Genomic DNA, 17,816 nt, shown 5'->3' on the forward strand with positions numbered 1-17,816 from the left:
CAGTGTGTTTCTTACTTGTTTCTTATTTGTTTTTTCAAGATGTGAATTAATCAAGTAGAAAACTTCTTTAGTAATATTGAATATTAAATTACTCAAGTATGACTGTCCTGTTGCACCTTAAAATTATTTTTACTTAGAATGGAATTACCAGTAGAGATCAGCAAAAAATTTTGGCTGCTCTTAAAGAACTAGAGGTAGAAGAGATAAAATTTGGAGAATTACCTGAAGTGGCGAAGTTGGAAATCAGGTAAAATTAACATTAATATTGTTTAGAATCAGCTATTCTTAAAAAAGAACTAAAATGTTTAATTTTCATAGTTTCTGAGTCCTTTTACTTGATAGTCATTTTCCCAATGAAATGGATAGTTCATTTTACAATATATTGTGTTCTGAAGTAGGAGGTACTTTATAACATCAATTTTTATAAAGTCATTTTACCAAAAAACAAAACAGTGCATCTTCTTGTTAACTCAGTTAGAAACATTCTTATATTTTTTCATTGCCTTTTGTTAAATGAACTATATGAGATCCCATGCTTTTTATAGTAAAGCTTGAATTCTTTTTGAATCATTTCAGGTGTCAAGTTGAAAATTCAGAGTAGTAATTTTTTCACAGGGCTATAAAGTATTTGCAGTGTAATTCAGCTGTGTTTTCAGCCTTACTCTTTAAGGAATTATGTTGTCAATATATAAAGCTCAGTTTCAATATTATAAACATGTCAAGCACTGATTATTAGTAATATTTTAATCTAAAACCATTTAAAAAATAATTGTATTTTATTAATATTTTGTGGGACAATAAATTGCTTAACTTTTTAAGTGAAATAATTATAGAATTACAGGAAATTGCAAAGAGATGTTCAGGAAGATCCCATGCATTCTTTACTCAGTCTTGCCAGGTACTGATATCTTGTATAACTGTAGTACAGTACTAAAACCAGAAAACTGACATATGTGATACAATCCACATAGCTTATTTGTAGTTCACCGGTTAAATATGTGTTCATTTGTATGTATATGTATAGCTTTATTCAGTCTTATCTCATGTGTATCTTCATGTAACCACTGCCACAATCAGTATACTTACTACCATAAATCTCCTTCACACTACTCCCTTATAGACAGACCAACCCCCCCAATCCCTAACAACCAATAATTTGTTGTCCATCTTGATAATGATATTATTCGTGAATGTTACCTAAATGGAATCATACAGTATGCATCCTTTTTTGATTTGCTTTTTTCGCTCATCCTAATTCCCATAAGTTTTATCCAAGTTCTATCTTATAAAATATACTTACAAATGCAGTACTATCAGCACTAATGTATCCTGCCTAAAAGTAACATTGCAACTATAATGATCATTGCAACTAAAATTAACATAAACATATATAAAAATAAATGATAGATGTCCACATTTTAGTATTTAGGGAAGTTTTCCATAGGATAGTTTAGATGATCCAGATTTCTCTCAAAAGCTTATTGCAAGATTGAATTATTTCTCTTAACTTTTTTCTTATAATAAGATGATCTTTATTCAAAATAATGCCTAATATTGTTTCATAATAATATTATAACTCAAATATTTCAACATTTTTAAATATTTTAAAGGATTTCAGTTGTGAGAACTTAAAACTTCTTGAATCTCTGTTACTTTTCTTTATTTTTTTAACTTTTTGTCTCCGTGAAGGAATATTTTAAGTTCTATGTGAACTAAATTGGAAATTAAAATTTTTAATGTAACTTATTTATATGATGACAGAGTTGCCTGTACAAATTTACTTTGTGGAATTTAATAGACAAGAATGTGCAGAATCCTGAATGGTTCACTTATTAAAACTGCTGGATTTTTAAAAAATATAACTGGCAGACATATATTCCAAGAATTTGACCTTGTTATTAAATCACAGACTTTGTTTACATGCTCTTATGAAAAAGGTTTTACTTCCCATTTGTTCAAAGTCATTCTTTAAAGAAGAAATTAGTCATTAAGTCATAAGAAAACTAACAGCAGGAAAAGTTGAATTGATTGATTATAATCTTCTGGTAATGTGACTTCAACAATTTAGCTACTGATTTATTTTATAATACTTTTCTTCTATGTGTTAAATTTTCTAAAATAGTGTGTTACAAGAACACATGCACAGTACATTTACTTTTTTCTACACTTAGCATTACTATGTTTGCAGCATTAGAGAATGCAATTTAAAAATAATAACTATTCCGTTACTACCTTGACATATTTTGAACTGAAATAGTAAGCTTTCATCTATATCTTGACATTTTCAACAGTTTATGTCCAGACCTTTTCTCTGAGCCTACCTGACATTTATTCAAATATATCAAAAACATCTCATAACTGTGTCCATTGAGGAAACTATTTTTCCTCTAAAAAGAAGATACAGAATTTATGCAAAAATATATTGTTCACATCTATTATTTATAAACATTCCAAAATTAGAAACTCTAAATATTTAACATCAGGGGAATGGTTGAATTACATTGCATTAATATATTCTGTTCTGTCCTTCAAATTATTTTAAGACTTTAAAAAATACTCGTAAGTATAAAAGGCAAATATGAAATGGAGTATGAGGTATAATACCAGTTGTATAAATGCATATGAAAAATACTGGAAGAAAATGTGTGCTGTAAGGAAATACTCTAGCAGAGTGTCCTCCTTAATACCCACCACCAGGCTTACCCAGCCTCCCAGCTCCCTCCCCTCCAAAACCCTCAGTTTGTTTCTCAGAGTCTACATTCTCTCATAGCTTGTCTCCCCCTCCGATTTCCCCCAACCCACTTCTCTCTTATCTCCCAATGTCTTCCGTATTATTCCTTATGCTCCACAAGTAAGTGAAACCGTATGATAATTGACTCTTTGCTTGACTTATTTTACTAAGCATACTCTCTTCCAGTCCCATCCATGTTGATACAAAAGCTGGGTATTCATCCTTTCTGATGGAGGCATAATACTCCATTGTAGATAAAGACCATATCTTCTTTATCCATTCGTCTGTTGAAGGGCGTCTTGGTTCTTTCCACAGTTTGGCCACTGTGGCCATTGCTGCTGTGAACTTTGGAGTGCCCTTCTTTTCACTACATCTGTATCTTTGAGGTAAATAACAGTACAGTTGCAGGGTCATAAGGTAGCTCTATTTTTAATTTCTTAAGGAATCTCCACACTGTTTTCCAAAGTGGTTGCACCAACTTGCATTCCCACCAGCCATGTAAAAGGTTTCCCCTTTTTCCACATCCTCTCCAATACTTGTTTTTTCCTGTCTTGTTGATTTTGGCCGTTCTAACTGGATAAGATGGTATCTCAGTGTTTTGACTTGAATCTCTGTGATGGCTAATGATGATGAACATTTTTTCATGTCTTTTAGCCATTTGTATGTCTTCTTTGGAGAAGTGTCTGTTCATGTCTTCTGCCCATTTTTTGACTTATTATCTGTTTTGTGTGTGTTGAGTTTGAGGAATTCTTTATAGATCATTATAGATCAGCCCTTTGTCTGTACTGTCTTTTACAAATATCTTCTCCCATTCCGTGGTTTGCCTCTTATTTTGTTGACTGTTTTCTTTGCTGTGCAGAAGCTTTTTATCTTGATGAAGTCACAAAAGTTCAGTTTTGCTTTTGTTTCCTTTGCCTTTGGACACATGTCTTGAAAGAAGTTGCTGTGGCTGATGTCAGAGAGGTTACTGCCTATGTTCTCCTCTAGGATTTTGATAGATTCCTGCCTTATGTTGAGCTCTTTTATCCATTCCGAGTTTATCTTTGTGTATGGTGTAAGAGAATGGTTGAGTTTCATTCTTCTATACACATAGCTGTCCAATTTTCCCAGCACCGTTTATTGAAGAGACTGTCTTTTTTCCACTGTGTATTTTTTCCTGCTTTGTCGAAGATTATTTGACCACAGAGTTGAGGGTCCATATCTGGGCTCTCTACTCTGTTCCACTGGTCTATATGTCTGTTTTTGTGCCAGTACCATGCTGTCTTGGTGATCACAGCTTTGTAGTAAAGCTTGAAATCAGGCAACGTGATGCCCTTGTTTTGTTTTTCTTTTTCAACATTTCCTTAGTGATTTGGGGTCTCTTCTGGTTCCATACAAATTTTAGGATTGTTTGTTCCAGCTCTTTGAAGAATGCCAGTGGAATTTTGGTTGGGATGGCATTGAAAGTATAGATTGTTCTGGGCAGTATAGACATGTTAACAATGTTTATTCTTCCGATCCATGAGCATGGAATGCTCTTCCATCTTTTTGTGTCTTCTTTAATTTTTTTCATGAGCATTCTGTAGTTCCTCGAGTACGGATCCTTTACCTCTTTGGTTAGGTTTATTCCCAGATATCTTATGGTTCTTGGTGCTAAATTTTATCCCAGTACTTAACTTCACACTTTTAAAACATGGCCTTTTGTTTTAATTTACACCATGTCATGCTGCAGTAAGAAATAACTTTTTTCATCCCAGAAAGTTCCTTTGTGCCTCTTTTTAATCCATCCCAATTAAAAATAAAATAAAAATAAAATTACTACACTTAAAAAAATAACTTCTAAATGATTTATAATAACAAAATGTATTTCTTGAGCACATGTGTCATGGCTGCACCTGAAATGGATCTCCTTCTTATTACTATTCTGAGAATAGGCTGGAGAAACAGCCCCAGCCAGGACATGTTGCTCTTATGGCACAGGGAAAAGAGAGAGAGATTCTAACAGGAGGTGTATTGTAGAGTTCTGGGGTGGAGAGGGGGCAGCCATTCACACAGTATATGATGAATGCATACTATAGGGTTGCGATTTTCACACAGTATATGATGAATGCATACTATAAGGTTGCGATTTTTACAACATGCTTGGCAATATTCAGTGGCCCTAAAAATTATGCATCACAAGAAGGCTATGTATTTCCCTTTTATTCATTAAGACTGTATAAATTTATATTCAAGTACCATCTCTGTGAAGCATTACAAATTCTCTATTCCCATTATACTAAGTTCATTATCTCCAAGTTTTAGATGTCTCAGCTATAAGCTAATGTTAACATCTGCGTTATAGGAGTTGTAGGGAGGAATTAAAGAATGGTAAATGTAAAATAACCAGTGCATTGCCTTCATGTAATAGATACTCAATATTGATAGTTTTATATTCCTTCTTTATATGTGTCTTTGAATAGTGAGATTATAATTCTGTGTCTACCTCTCCTGCTGAAGCTCGAGATCCTCAAGATTGGAGACTTGTTTTCTTTGTTTACCCAATGTCTAATTCATAGCTAATACATATTAGCTATTCTATAAATATTTTTAAAGAATATAGTAAATATTATGACTAGACATTGAGTAACTAACCCAGTAAAATGAAGTAAATTGCTCATATTAGTGATTCCTACTTGTTTGTTTCCTCTCTTTAGTGGTGATGAGTTCCTCAACTTTCTTCTGAAATTAAACAAACAGTGTGGCCATTTAATAACAGCTGTACAGAATATCATAACTGAGTTGCCTGTAAATTCTCACAAGGTATTCTATAAAACTTGTTAAGAAAAGTATGAGTGCTGAAGAACATTCCAGATAAGTTAATGATAATTCTCTAAACAGTGGTCTGGTAAAATTGTAAGTCACATAAAATGTAAATAAGTCAATATGTTTAATTATTACTCCTTTATATACTAATTAATTAAAGAACTGTGTTCAAGTAAAGGAAAATGAGTTAGACCAAAAATTAAACTGATCTGTGTATTGAGCTTAACATTTCTTAAAGGGAATATAGTTGTTTAAAATATAAAGTGACAGGAGACCCAAGTGAAAGTTGAAACAAAACAATGTGTTGAGTGTTATTAAAAACCATATCAATATAAGGTTTGTTAATGAAGGAAAAGTTAAATAGAGAAAGTGTAAGTGACCTGTAAAAGCAAACTTTTTTTGTAGAGTTTTTCATGTGATTTGGTTTTAACTATTTGTTTATAGTGAAAAATACTTAATGCACTTGTTTTCCTCTGATTTTTATGTAACAATAATATAGGAGTCTTATCATTCTTAAAACCTTCATGAATTTATTTGTTCACCATAAATTCTATTATTACTAAATATTAGTCTCCATAAAGTCATATATACATATATTTTATAAATGTATTCAAGAAACTGATGTGACTATATAAAATCACTAACTTCTTTTTGGCATCAGAATTTATCCTGAACAAAAATGCTTTTTAGTTTCATAATTTAATGGGTGAGAATACTGTGTAATTTTTGTAGATACAAAGTTATAAACTGTCATTTCCCATTCTTTAAAATGTGACTTTTGAAAATATTCACAGATAGTACTAGAATGGGCTTCTCCCCGGAATTTTACTTCAGTTTGTGAAGAACTGGTTAGTAATGTTGAAGATTTGAGTAAAGAGGTCTGCAAACTAAAAGATTTAATTCAGAAGGTATGTATTTAATATTTTAAAAGGGGAAATGATACACAAATAATATGTCAGATGATGAAGCAGTTCTGACAAGAGCAACTTAAGCTCCCACTAGACAAGTGGAAAAAGGAAAGAAAGAAGAAATATAAGAAACAAAATTTGTGGGTTATTATAGAAATGCAGACTAAAAGAACAAGATCTATGATTTTCATCTTTTAAATTAGCAAGGTAGGATGCGTCATCATACCCACTCCTGGGTATTCATCAAGTTGCTATTTTCATGTGAGACTGATGTCACAACCCCTTTCAGAAACAGTTTGGCAAGATGTGCCAAGAACCGTAAAAATATTTGTATCTATCAATAATTTAATGATTCCAAAATTGTATGTGCCATAATGTCCTATGGCAGGAGAATGATTTAACTAATTATGGTACACCCATTTGTTATAATGATATGCAGCCAAAAAAATATAATGAAAATCAAGTACTACCATGTTAAAGATGTGAAGTTATATTCTTTCTTACATATAAATATGCAGATGAAAAATTATGAAAATGACATGTTTATCAGTTCTGTTGATGAGATAGATTTTTAGATGAAATATTCTATTTTCTAGACTTTCTTAAAGAGTATGGGCTTTTTTTGATGGTGTTTCTGTATTCATGTAGAACTATATATCTGGATTTAAGGACAGATGATTTTCCCTCCTCTTAAGAAAATTGGCTATAACAAGATCTAAGTTGCTGAAATCGGGAACTCTGTTGAAGATATGTAATAAAGGAAAACACTTTGATTTGACTCAAGAACTCACTTCTGAGTTCTCCTACTCTATTTAATATCTTTGGTATCTATAATTTTTATGAAATAGCTGAAGTGAATGTCAGATTATTCTTTAAATTTGTATAGGTTCAACCCATAAGTCATTTGATATTTTCATTAATATTTTATCAGAAAATGTTCTTCTCAAAATCAACTTTATGCATGTTCCAGGTAATTTGTCATCCTAGCTAGGAACATGTGTTCAGTTAAAGGAGTCTTTTTTAAAAGTGAGTAGAAGATGGTGAAGCAAATTTTACAAAATAATAAGGGAATAAATAAATTTTAAATGGGCCAAATGAGCAGTATATCTCAGAATTCTTATAGACAATACCTCCTTTCTAGAGAAGGAGGCATCTTAGAAGTTGTATTATCTCTGACATTTATTCATCCACAATCATAAGTGTCTACTATATGTCAGGCAACTGTGCTACCCATTAGTCTCCTAACTACACTCCTTCCATTTCTGTGTTCCTTTAATCCATACCACTCTTCAAACAAACTTTCTCATATAAAAATCTAATTTTCTACTTTCTGAACTTGTTGACAACATGAGAATTATAGCGCCAATCATCTTCACTACCTTCCTCATCTTGAAGAAGTTAAGGAAAATCATATTGATTTTACGTAGCGTGGTATTTTTCATGACGATCCAGGGGAAATTTGGATGGGCTATGTAAAGATACTTCCTGCAAAGCATCATCCTTTAATGTTTAGTGTAGGAAATTCCCCCAAGACATCTTTCCTCAGGACTGGTAATTATTTGTTTTCTCCAAGATAAACTAAAAACATTTGGGGAGGGCGAAGAAGACTGAGATGAAATAAGAGAGAGAGGACAGGTTTTTCCTAAAAGAATGAAATTAAGAAGCACTGCTTTAGGGGTAACTTTGACTCTAAAACATAAATAATTCAATCAGGTACCATGATACTTTAATAATGAGTATCTATAAGGAGAAACCTTAGCTTTCTTTAGCTAAACATAAAGTCTTTTTTCTATGGCCTTCTCTACCTCAAATTTATATATTTCTATATAAGAACAAGCCTTGAAAATACATTTATTAGTTTATAATAATGGCAGATACAGTTCTTTGGTCAGGAAAGTCTTAATTTTTGAGCAAGCTTTATACTGGTTTTTCTGGATTAGTCTAAAGTAGTAATCACCATGAGATTTGATTTAGGGAACTGTGAAGGCTTCCAGATTTGGGAATATGCTATTATGCCTGTTAAGCTTATGATATTTCAGTTTACCAATAATAACTGAAGCAGATTTTTAAAAAATATGGGTTACCATAGATAAGTGTATGGAGGTAACATAGAGAGAGGGTAGGAGAGGTCAAGGCTAGACTTTAACACCACATCACTCTCTTTCAAAGCAACACAGTGACAGGCTCCTGTCAGAAAGGGTCATTCTAAGTAATTGGTTAATAAAAGGAATGGCTGTCTCGGGATTCAGTAAATGGAGCATCAGTGTCAAAAAGGAATCTGTTACTGAATGAAGCCATTTGGAAGTCAGGCCAAGAATACAGTATTAAGGAGATTGGCATTGAAGTCTGTTTTCTGCTGTAAATTTAAAATTAATTTTGCAAGCTTTTTAAATTAAATATTTACACTGTAGATTTTAGATGTAGTTATTCTTGCTAATGTTGGAAATATCTATGTCACCACTCTAGCCCAGTATGTTTCTAGTATATATCACTCTATAAAAGTGCCTGATTCTTTTTATCTTTTAAAGATCTTTTGGCTTCTGCTCATTCTCCTCCTTCTGCTCCTCCCCCATCAACTATCTCTCTCTTCTTTCTCTCTCTCCTGCACATACACACAACCCACACACATGGTTGGGGGGCCTTCTTTAGCAACAGAGTTCTGTAGGAGTATTCAGAAACTGACTGGATCATGTGCTTTCATTACTAAGAAGTCCTAAAAGAGCCACTTAAGTTTTTGTTAGTATTTGTTCCTACAATTATATCTAAATAAAGGATTAAACTTCTAGCAATAGCATCAAATCCTCTAGTTTTTGATAAATTTTATGTATTGTAGGTATAAGAATGGTTTACTTTTTTGTTAAGAAATCATTTAATATTTAAATACAGAGGGAAAAATAGCAATTATCATTGCTTGTAGGTAAAAATAGAAATATTCAAGGAACTTTATCTCTTGATAAAAAAATGATTTTAAAATGCAATAATCTATCAAAGCATTTATTCTTAATGTGAAACTAATTCATCATGATGGGATCCTCGGGAAAAAAAATGGTTTTTTAAGACGTATGTGTTCGCTTTAAATCTTCCATGGAAATCTTGCGGTGGCTGCCTCTACATCAACTGAATTAACATGGATATTTTATTTTTAAAAATCAAAGATATTTTTCAGTGTACTGTACATTAACTCTTTTCATTTTCTTATACTAAATATTAGTTGCAAAATGAGCGAGAAAATGATCCAACTCACATTCCATTAATGGAAGAAGTATCAACATGGAATAGCAAAATCTTGAAGAGGACGGCTATTGCAGTATGCGGAGTTGGGTTGCTTCTTTTTGTTTGCAAGCTAACCTTGCAGAGAAAATAACCATAACATTTGTTTTGAATAATGTGTGCATAATTCAAATTATCTACGAATGTTGCTTGTAACTATTTCTGGCACAGTAGAACTACATTATTTGTTGATACTCCATAGGAGAAATTATGATTGCATAGAGCAAAAAGTTTCTTTAGAAGATGGTTTGTCAGTTTGAGTTAAAAACATAATTTGCTATACTGTTATGTTAATTTTGATCAAGTAGTAAATTACAAGTGATTCTCAAGTTTGATTCTATGATTCTAAATCACATTCAAAACAAAAGTTTTATCTAATATTCTTTGACATTTAAAAGCAGTGTGGGGGCGCGTGGGTGGCTCAGTGGGTTAAAGCCTCTGCCTTCGGCTCAGGTCATGATCTCAGGGTCCTGGGATCCAGCCCCGCATTGGGCTCTCTGCTCATCAGGGAGTCTGCTTCCTCTTCTCTCTCTGTCTGCCTCTCTGCCTACTTGTGATCTCCGTCTGTCAAATAAATAAATAAAATCTTTAAAAAAAAAAAAAAAGGCAGTGTGTTCCTGTTTTTTAACTGTAGAGAATACACAGGTGGCTACCAGAGGTGGGTGGGAGATGGGGGAAATAGTTGATGGGGCTTAAACAGGGCACTTATGATGAAAAAAATAAAATGATTTTTAAAAATGTTCCTTTGTCGGGCGCCTGGGTGGCTCAGTGGGTTAAAGCCTCTGCCTTTGGCTCAGGTCTTGATCCCAGGGTCCTGGGATCGAGCCCCACATCGGGCTCTCTGCTCCGCAGGGAGCCTGCTTCCTGCTCTCTCTCTGCCTGCCTCTCTGCCTACCTGTGATCTCTGTCTGTCAAGTAAATAAAATCTTTTAAAAAAAGAAAAAAGAAATGAAAGTTGAGTAATTAAAAAAAAATGTTCCTTTGTCACAGTGAATCTTATACAGAATTTGTAAAATGTTCATAAGTTAGTACCCTTTTTTTAGTCCTTATTTTTCTCTTCCATTATTATAAGGAATTCATTTAAATTTTTTGGTTATATAACATTAGGAAATTAATAATTTTGAAATTATTTCAGAGAATGCAAGGGATAAGAATAAAATGTAAAAATTTTGTCTGTACTGTCATTTGCAAATATCTTCTCCCATTCCATGGGTTGCCTCTTTGTTTTCTTGACTGTTTCCTTTGCTGTGCAGAAGCTTTTGATTTTGATGAAGTCCCAGAAGTTTATTTTGGCTTTTGTTTCCTTTGCCTTTGGAGACATATCTTGAAAGAAGTTGCTGTGGCTGATATCGAAAAGATTACTGCCTATGTTCTCCTCTAGGATTCTGATGGATTCCTGTCTCACGTTGAGGTCTTTTATCCATTTCGAGTTTGTCTTTGTGTACGGTGTAAGAGAATGGTCGAATTTCATTCTTCTAAATATAGCTGTCCAGTTTTCCCAGCACCATTTATTGAAGAGACTGTCTTTTTTCCACTCTATATTTTTTCCTGTTTTTGTCGAAGATTATTTGACCATAGAGTTGAGGGTCCATATCTGGGCTCTCTACTCTGTTCTACTGGTCTATGTGTCTGTTTTTATGCCAGTACCATGCTGTCCTGGTGATCACAGCTTTGCAGTAAAGCTTGAAATCAGGTAGCGTGATGCCCCCAGTTTTATTTTTGTTTTTCAACATTTCCTTAGCAATTCGGGGTCTCTTCTGGTTCCATACAAATTTTTGGATTATTTGCTCCAGCTCTTTGAAGAATACCGGTGGAATTTTGATCGGAATGGCATTAAAAGTATAGATTGCTCTAGGCAGTATAGACATTTTAACAATGTTTATTCTTCCGATCCAAGAGCATGGAATGATCTTCCATCTTTTTGTGTCTTCTTCAATTTCTTTCATGGGTGTTCTGTAGTTCCTCGAGTACAGATCCTTTACCTCTTTGGTTAGGTTTATTCCCAGGTATCTTATGGTTCTTGGTGCTAGAGTAAATGAAATCGATTGTCTAATTTCCCTTTCTGTATTTTCATTGTTAGTGTATAAGAAAGCCACTGATTTCTGTACATTGACTTTGTATCCTGCCACGTTACTGAATTGCTGTATGAGTTCTAGTAGTTTGAGGGTGGCGTCTTTTGGGTTTTCCATATAAAGAATTATGTCATCTGTGAAGAAAGAGAATTTGACTTCTTCATTGCCAATTTGGATACCTTTTATTTCTCTTTGTTGTCTGATTGCTGTTGCTAGGACTTCTAATACTATGTTGAACAAGAGTGGTGAGAGTGGGCATTCTTGTCGTGTTCCTGATCTTGCAAAGGAAACAGTCAAGAAAACAAAGAGGCAACCCATGGAATGGGAGAAGATATTTGCAAATGACAGTACAGACAAAAGGTTGATATCCAGGATCTATAAAGAACTCCTCAAACTCAACACACACAAAACAGATAATCATATCAAAAAAAGGGCAGAAGACATGAACAGACATTTCTCCAATGAAGACATACAAATGGCTATCAGACACATGAAAAAATGTTCATCATCACTAACCATCAGGGAGATTCAAATTAAAACCACATTGAGATATCACCTTACACCAGTTAGAATGGCCAAAATTAGCAAGACAGGAAACAACATGTGTTGGAGGGGATATGGAGAAAGGGGAACCCTCTTACACTGTTGGTGGGAATGCGAGTTGGTGCAGCTTCTTTGGAGAACAGTGTGGAGATTCCTCAAGAAATTAAAAATAGAGCTTCCCTATGACCCTGCAATTGCACTACTGGGTATTTTTCCCAAAGATACAGATGTAGTGAAAAGAAGGGCCATCTGTACCCCAATGTTTATAGCAGCAATGGCCACGGTTGCCAAACTGTGGAAAGAACCAAGATGCCCTTCAATGGACGAATGGATAAGGAAGATGTGGTCCATATACACTAGGAGTATTATGCCTCCGTCAGAAAGGATGAATACCCAACTTTTGTAGCAACATGGACAGGACTGGAAGAGATTATACTGAGTTAAAGAAGTCAAGCAGAGAGAGTCAATTATCATATGGTTTCACTTATTTGTGGAGCATAACAAATACTATGGAGGACATGGGGAGTTAGGAGAAGGGAGTTCGGGGAAATTGTAAGGGGAGGTGAACCATGGGAGACTATGGACTCTGAAAAATGTTCTGAGGGGTTTGAAGTGGTGGGGATGGTGGGACGTTGGGGGAATCAGGTGGTGGGTATTAGAGAGGGCACGGATTGCATGGAGCACTGGGTGTGGTACAAAAACAATACTGTTATGCTGAATATAAATTTTAAAAAATGATTTAAAATTTTTAAAAAATGTAAAAATTTTGAATTATGGATTAAAAACTTAGGGAGAATATTTCAAATGTAAATTTAAAAAGAAAATTTAGAAAATAGTATAGAAAGCACAAAGTACCTTAAAATTTTTTATGTAATGCATCCATAGGAACTATGATATGTACTATGTGTAACTTTTTTTTTTTTTTAAGATTTCATTTATTTATTTGACAGGGAGAGACAACACAAGCAGGGGGAGGGGGAGAGGGAGAAGCAGGTTTCCTGCCAAGCAGGAAGCCCAATGCAGGGCTCGATCCCAGGACCCTGGGATCATGACCTGAGCTGAAGGCAGGCACCCAACGACTGAGCCACCAGGCGCCCCTATGTGTAACATTCTTAAAGATGTTTTGAAACTGAGTAGCATGTGGCAAATAATTTCTCATATCAATCTAAAGAAATGTAATACATGGTTTTGGTTTTTCGAAATCAAGATGATGATACTCAGATTTTAAAAGTGAAGGTAAAAAAGGTCAGGCCCAATTTCACAGGAATATAATAGTTACATCTGGCTTGACTTACTACCATACTTAGAACAGATACAGTTGATGTACAACTGCTGAAAGGTAAACCTCAAGCAAAAGGAAAAAATTATAGAAAATAACAGTAGCATAAGGAACTATAATTAGTGGTCATTTCTGCTCTTGTATGTATCAAAGCAGCAAGACTTACATCGTTCCTTTTCTGAGAATATACTCCACCATATATCACTGGAAGAAACTGGTGTCTGATGTTTTATCCTAAGTTCCAAAGCAAGACTTTTTTTTTTTCTGATACCCCTCAATTTAAATGGGCTCAAGACTTAGAACTAAACTAGACTAGGATAGAATAAGTTCTTCTTTCAACACAGATCGTGTTTCACTCCTAGCACACTTAGGCAAACAGAAGTTAGTTAGTTTCCTTAAAAACAAAACAAAACAGACATACTACCTGATTATTTAACAGTAGTCTTTCACCTCAGTTTATCTTAAAGATGATCTTGTCTATGGCTGAATAGGTCATGGTCTTTTTCCTCTAATCAAACCAAACTGTATGCATCTCTCAAATACTAGCATGAACTATGAAATGCAAACTGATCAAATATTTGCTTTCCAAAGAGATTACTATAGTCCTTAAAATAGTGATCTGCCCCAATGTACTTCAACATAATTAGTTATTCAAGGAAAAGAAATACTGTAAAGTCCATTTTATCTGCATATTCTAAGTATGTTTTTACTTCCTTGACAAATATAGTATAATTTTCAGACTGGAAATAAATAGGCCAACATTTGTTGTGATTAAATTGTTTCTTCAGGGGTGCCTGGGTGGCTCAGTCAGTTAAGTGTCTATCTTTGGCTCAGATCTTGATCCCAGGGTCCCGGGACTGAGTGAGTCCCGCATCAGGCTACCTACCCAGCAGTGAGTTCTTCTCCTTCTGCTCCTCCCCCTGCTTATGCTTTCTCTCTCTCTCAAATAAATCTTTTTTAAAAACTCCTTCTTCATGCATAAAGTATCAACAGAATAAATTAGATTTTCCTCATCACTTAAAAATTGTTAATTTTACCTAGAGTATAATAAGCCTCTTCCTACCCTCTTGACTTAATTATAGTGCTTTAACGTAAGAGGGGTATATCTTCTGGAATAGTCATTCTTTTACAGGATCGTACAAATCATTTTTCTTCTCTTCTTAAAATAATTCCTACAGTGACCCCTCTAAAACCACACAGAAATGTAAATCAAGTGTTAATTCTATGCAGTTGAAAGTAGAAAAACTTTAATTAACTAGTATTTAATTTTGAATTAGTTGGGATCAAAAATGTTCCTATATCTTAGAATCAGCTTTGGAACCCAAATAATCCATTTAAAACACCTCTTTCAAAGAAAGATAAGCATGCATACTTGCCACTTTCCTTAAGTGGGGTGCTTAGTGCCACCTGGCAACTCTATTTGATTTCCCCAGTATGTCTACCAGCTTTCTCACTGGATAACTACTTAATGATTCTCTGTCCTCAAAGTTCTAAGACCTCCTGCTCATCTCACTCTTAAATGATGGTCTTGCTTTTTACTGCCCTTGGGAATAGAATTAGTTAAAGAAGAACTTCTAATCTGGGTTTCCTTTAGTTAGTTTTCCTTTAGTTTAGTCAGCAGACTTCCTTGTAAAGGGCCATATAGTCGATATGTTAGGCTTCACAGGTCATGCAGTTTGTCACAATTTTTTAACACAGCTATTGCAGTGCAGAAGCACCTGTAGGCAATACGTAAATGAATGGAAGTGAGTGTGGTACAAGAAAATTTTACTTAGAAAAACAGGTGGTTGCCTAGATTTAGCCCCCCGAACCTGTAGTTCACCAATCTACTTGAAGGTCACAGAGTTACAACTAAGAGTTGTCTTAATTTATAGACAGCCTCTGCCTTTTGATTGTTTAATCCACCCACATTCCTGTTACTATTTGTGTATCATTGGTATACTGGACAGAAATGTCTATCATTTTACTCTTGTTTTCTATATGACTTACATAGAAAAACGTCTTTTAATGATTTTTTCACCGTATTTTTTAGTTATTTTCTTCATGGTTGCTCTAGGATTCACCACATGTACATCTTAACATGTTGGAATCTCTTGAGACTTCTGAGTTCCTGGGCCCTTTTTAACTGTCTCCTTTTCTGATTATTCTGATAGGCTGTCTTCCACATTTGTTATTACACCCAACCCTCAGGTTCCACTAATTACTGATTGATTGCTCACATGGCATGCCCTGGGGCGTGAAGTGCCCAGCAGTCTGATAGTCAGATTTTGAGGTTTACCCCCAGGGGAGGGCCCTTCTTAGCTGTTTCTTTCCCTCTGGTGAACTAGCTGGCCTCTGGTTTAGCTTGTTGCTCCTGATTAAGAATATGTATTGTATGGGGCACTGGGTGTTACACGCAAACAATGAATCGTGGAATACTAGATCAAAAACCAATGATGTACTGTATGGTAAATAACATAATAAAATTTTAAAAAGTAAAAAGCTATTGTCTTTGGGGCACCTGGGTAGTTCAGTGGGTTAAGCCTCTTCTCAGGTCATGATCCCAGGGTCCTGGGACTGAGCCCTATATTGCACTGGGCTCTCTGCTCGGCGGGGAGCATGCTTCCTCCTCTCTCTCTCTGCCTGCCTCTCTGCCTACTTGTGATCTCTCTCTCTCTGTCAAATAAATAAATAAAATCTTAAAAAAAAAATCTATTGTCTTTGAGGATGAACTTAGGCTTGATTTTCTCCACATTCTCTTTCAAATAAAGGCAGTTCATTTGGGGAGAAGTTTCAAGCTCTCCTTACAGACAGATTCTACCCCTGGGCAGCAACTCTGAGCCACTTTCTGAGTGCTGGGTAAGGCGGTAGCCTCTGGTCTACTGGGTTGATTCTTACAACTCTGCCCTATAAGTGAGCTGGCCTGAGAGAGATCAGGCCCCAGTATTCTAGCCTGCAATTTCTGGGATCCACTCATTATCCTGTGGGGCTCAATGGAAGGATAAAGCCCTTAACTCAATCAGCTATGCACCTGAATTTAGCCACATAAGCTCAGAGTTGGGGGAGCATAAGAAAACTGGTGGCTTGTCCAGATGAGATATGGTAATCCTTATTTGGTAGCTTAAGGGAGAGGCAGCCCAGAGTGGAGCTCCTGCAAAGCTGAGCTGACTTGGGCTGCAAGGAGCAGGTTGTAAGGGAGAGAATGGATCCTGATTTAATAGTCTTCCCCACTTTTAGTAAATTTCCTTGTGTAAATGTTTTCCTCATTGCTTCTGAGCCCTTAGGACTCTTTCCAGAGACTTTAAATAAAGGTTGTATTTTTATAGCTTTTTCTAGCTTTTATTTGTTTCTCTGGGGAGTAATACCATGCTGCTCCTCACACTTTCATCCTGGCAGAGAAAATCCTTAACCAATATTTCTAGGGTATCTGCTATGAGCTTAGTATAGTGCTTGGCCCAAAAGAGTGTACAAAATTTTTTTGAAGCCAGAAACATTAGCTAAATACTTCTCACGTAGGCTTTACCTAGTCCTAAGTTAGTATCACACAATGCCAAAAATTCTCAGAGCACCTAAAGTCTATTGGAAACAGAAGGGAAAGACCCACCTAGGCTTGACTAGGATACATTAGGGCTAGATAAATGATGGGTAAAGCAAAGCTACACTCTCAATTTTGAAAGCTTTCCTGTGGGAGGTATTTCGGCTAATACCTAACTTAAATTTACTGCATTTAGTAAATACAGAAAACAGGCTATTTAAAATTCTAAAAGGGGGGGCGCCTGGGTGGCTCAGTGGGTTAAGCCGCTGCCTTCGGCTCAGGTCATGATCTCAGGGTCCTGGGATCGAGTCCCGCGTCGGGCTCTCTGCTCGGCAGGGAGCCTGCTTCCCTCTCTCTCTCTGCCTGCCTCTCCGACTACTTGTGATTTCTCTCTGTCAAATAAATAAATAAAATCTTTAAAAAAATAAAAAATAAAAAAAATAAAAAAAATAAAATTCTAAAAGGGTATCACTCAGAAATTAAGCCAGTTACAATTTCAAGCACCAGAAGCAAAATCGAGTTTTGGTTTCTTTCACGGAATGATTTTAGAGTGAAACATTTTTTGATCTTAACACTGTGAAAGTTAATCTTTAAGAACACAGATAACCATGATGACTTCTGTTTGACTCCAAGTCACTCTGTCGCTGCTTAATAAATAATTTGTAGCTCTGTGGGGGTGGAAATAGGGTGGGGATTTTCTTTCTGGCACATCCAC

General features: G+C 35.1%; 1 protein-coding gene across 3 annotated transcripts in view; it reads left to right on the forward strand.

Moving 5' to 3' along the window:
• Positions 1 to 10,158, forward strand: part of ASZ1 (ankyrin repeat, SAM and basic leucine zipper domain containing 1) — a 55,176-nt gene extending 45,018 nt beyond the window's left edge. Inside the window, exons 10-13 of one of the 3 annotated variants that reach the window (XM_032305115.1) lie at positions 138 to 247; positions 5,407 to 5,512; positions 6,310 to 6,423; positions 9,635 to 10,158. In XM_032305115.1, the coding sequence (XP_032161006.1) occupies positions 138 to 247; positions 5,407 to 5,512; positions 6,310 to 6,423; positions 9,635 to 9,787 (483 nt within the window). In that variant the 3' untranslated portion in view covers positions 9,788 to 10,158. Of the gene's footprint in view, positions 1 to 137; positions 248 to 5,406; positions 5,513 to 6,309; positions 6,424 to 7,071; positions 7,166 to 9,634 lie in introns of those variants that run through there. The other 2 variants (XM_032305117.1, XM_032305116.1) reach the window with 2 other exon arrangements.
• Positions 10,159 to 17,816: the final 7,658 nt, after the last annotated feature.

Source organism: Mustela erminea, chromosome 11, assembly GCF_009829155.1.
Source record: "Mustela erminea isolate mMusErm1 chromosome 11, mMusErm1.Pri, whole genome shotgun sequence".
Taxonomy (NCBI): Eukaryota; Metazoa; Chordata; class Mammalia; order Carnivora; family Mustelidae; genus Mustela; species Mustela erminea.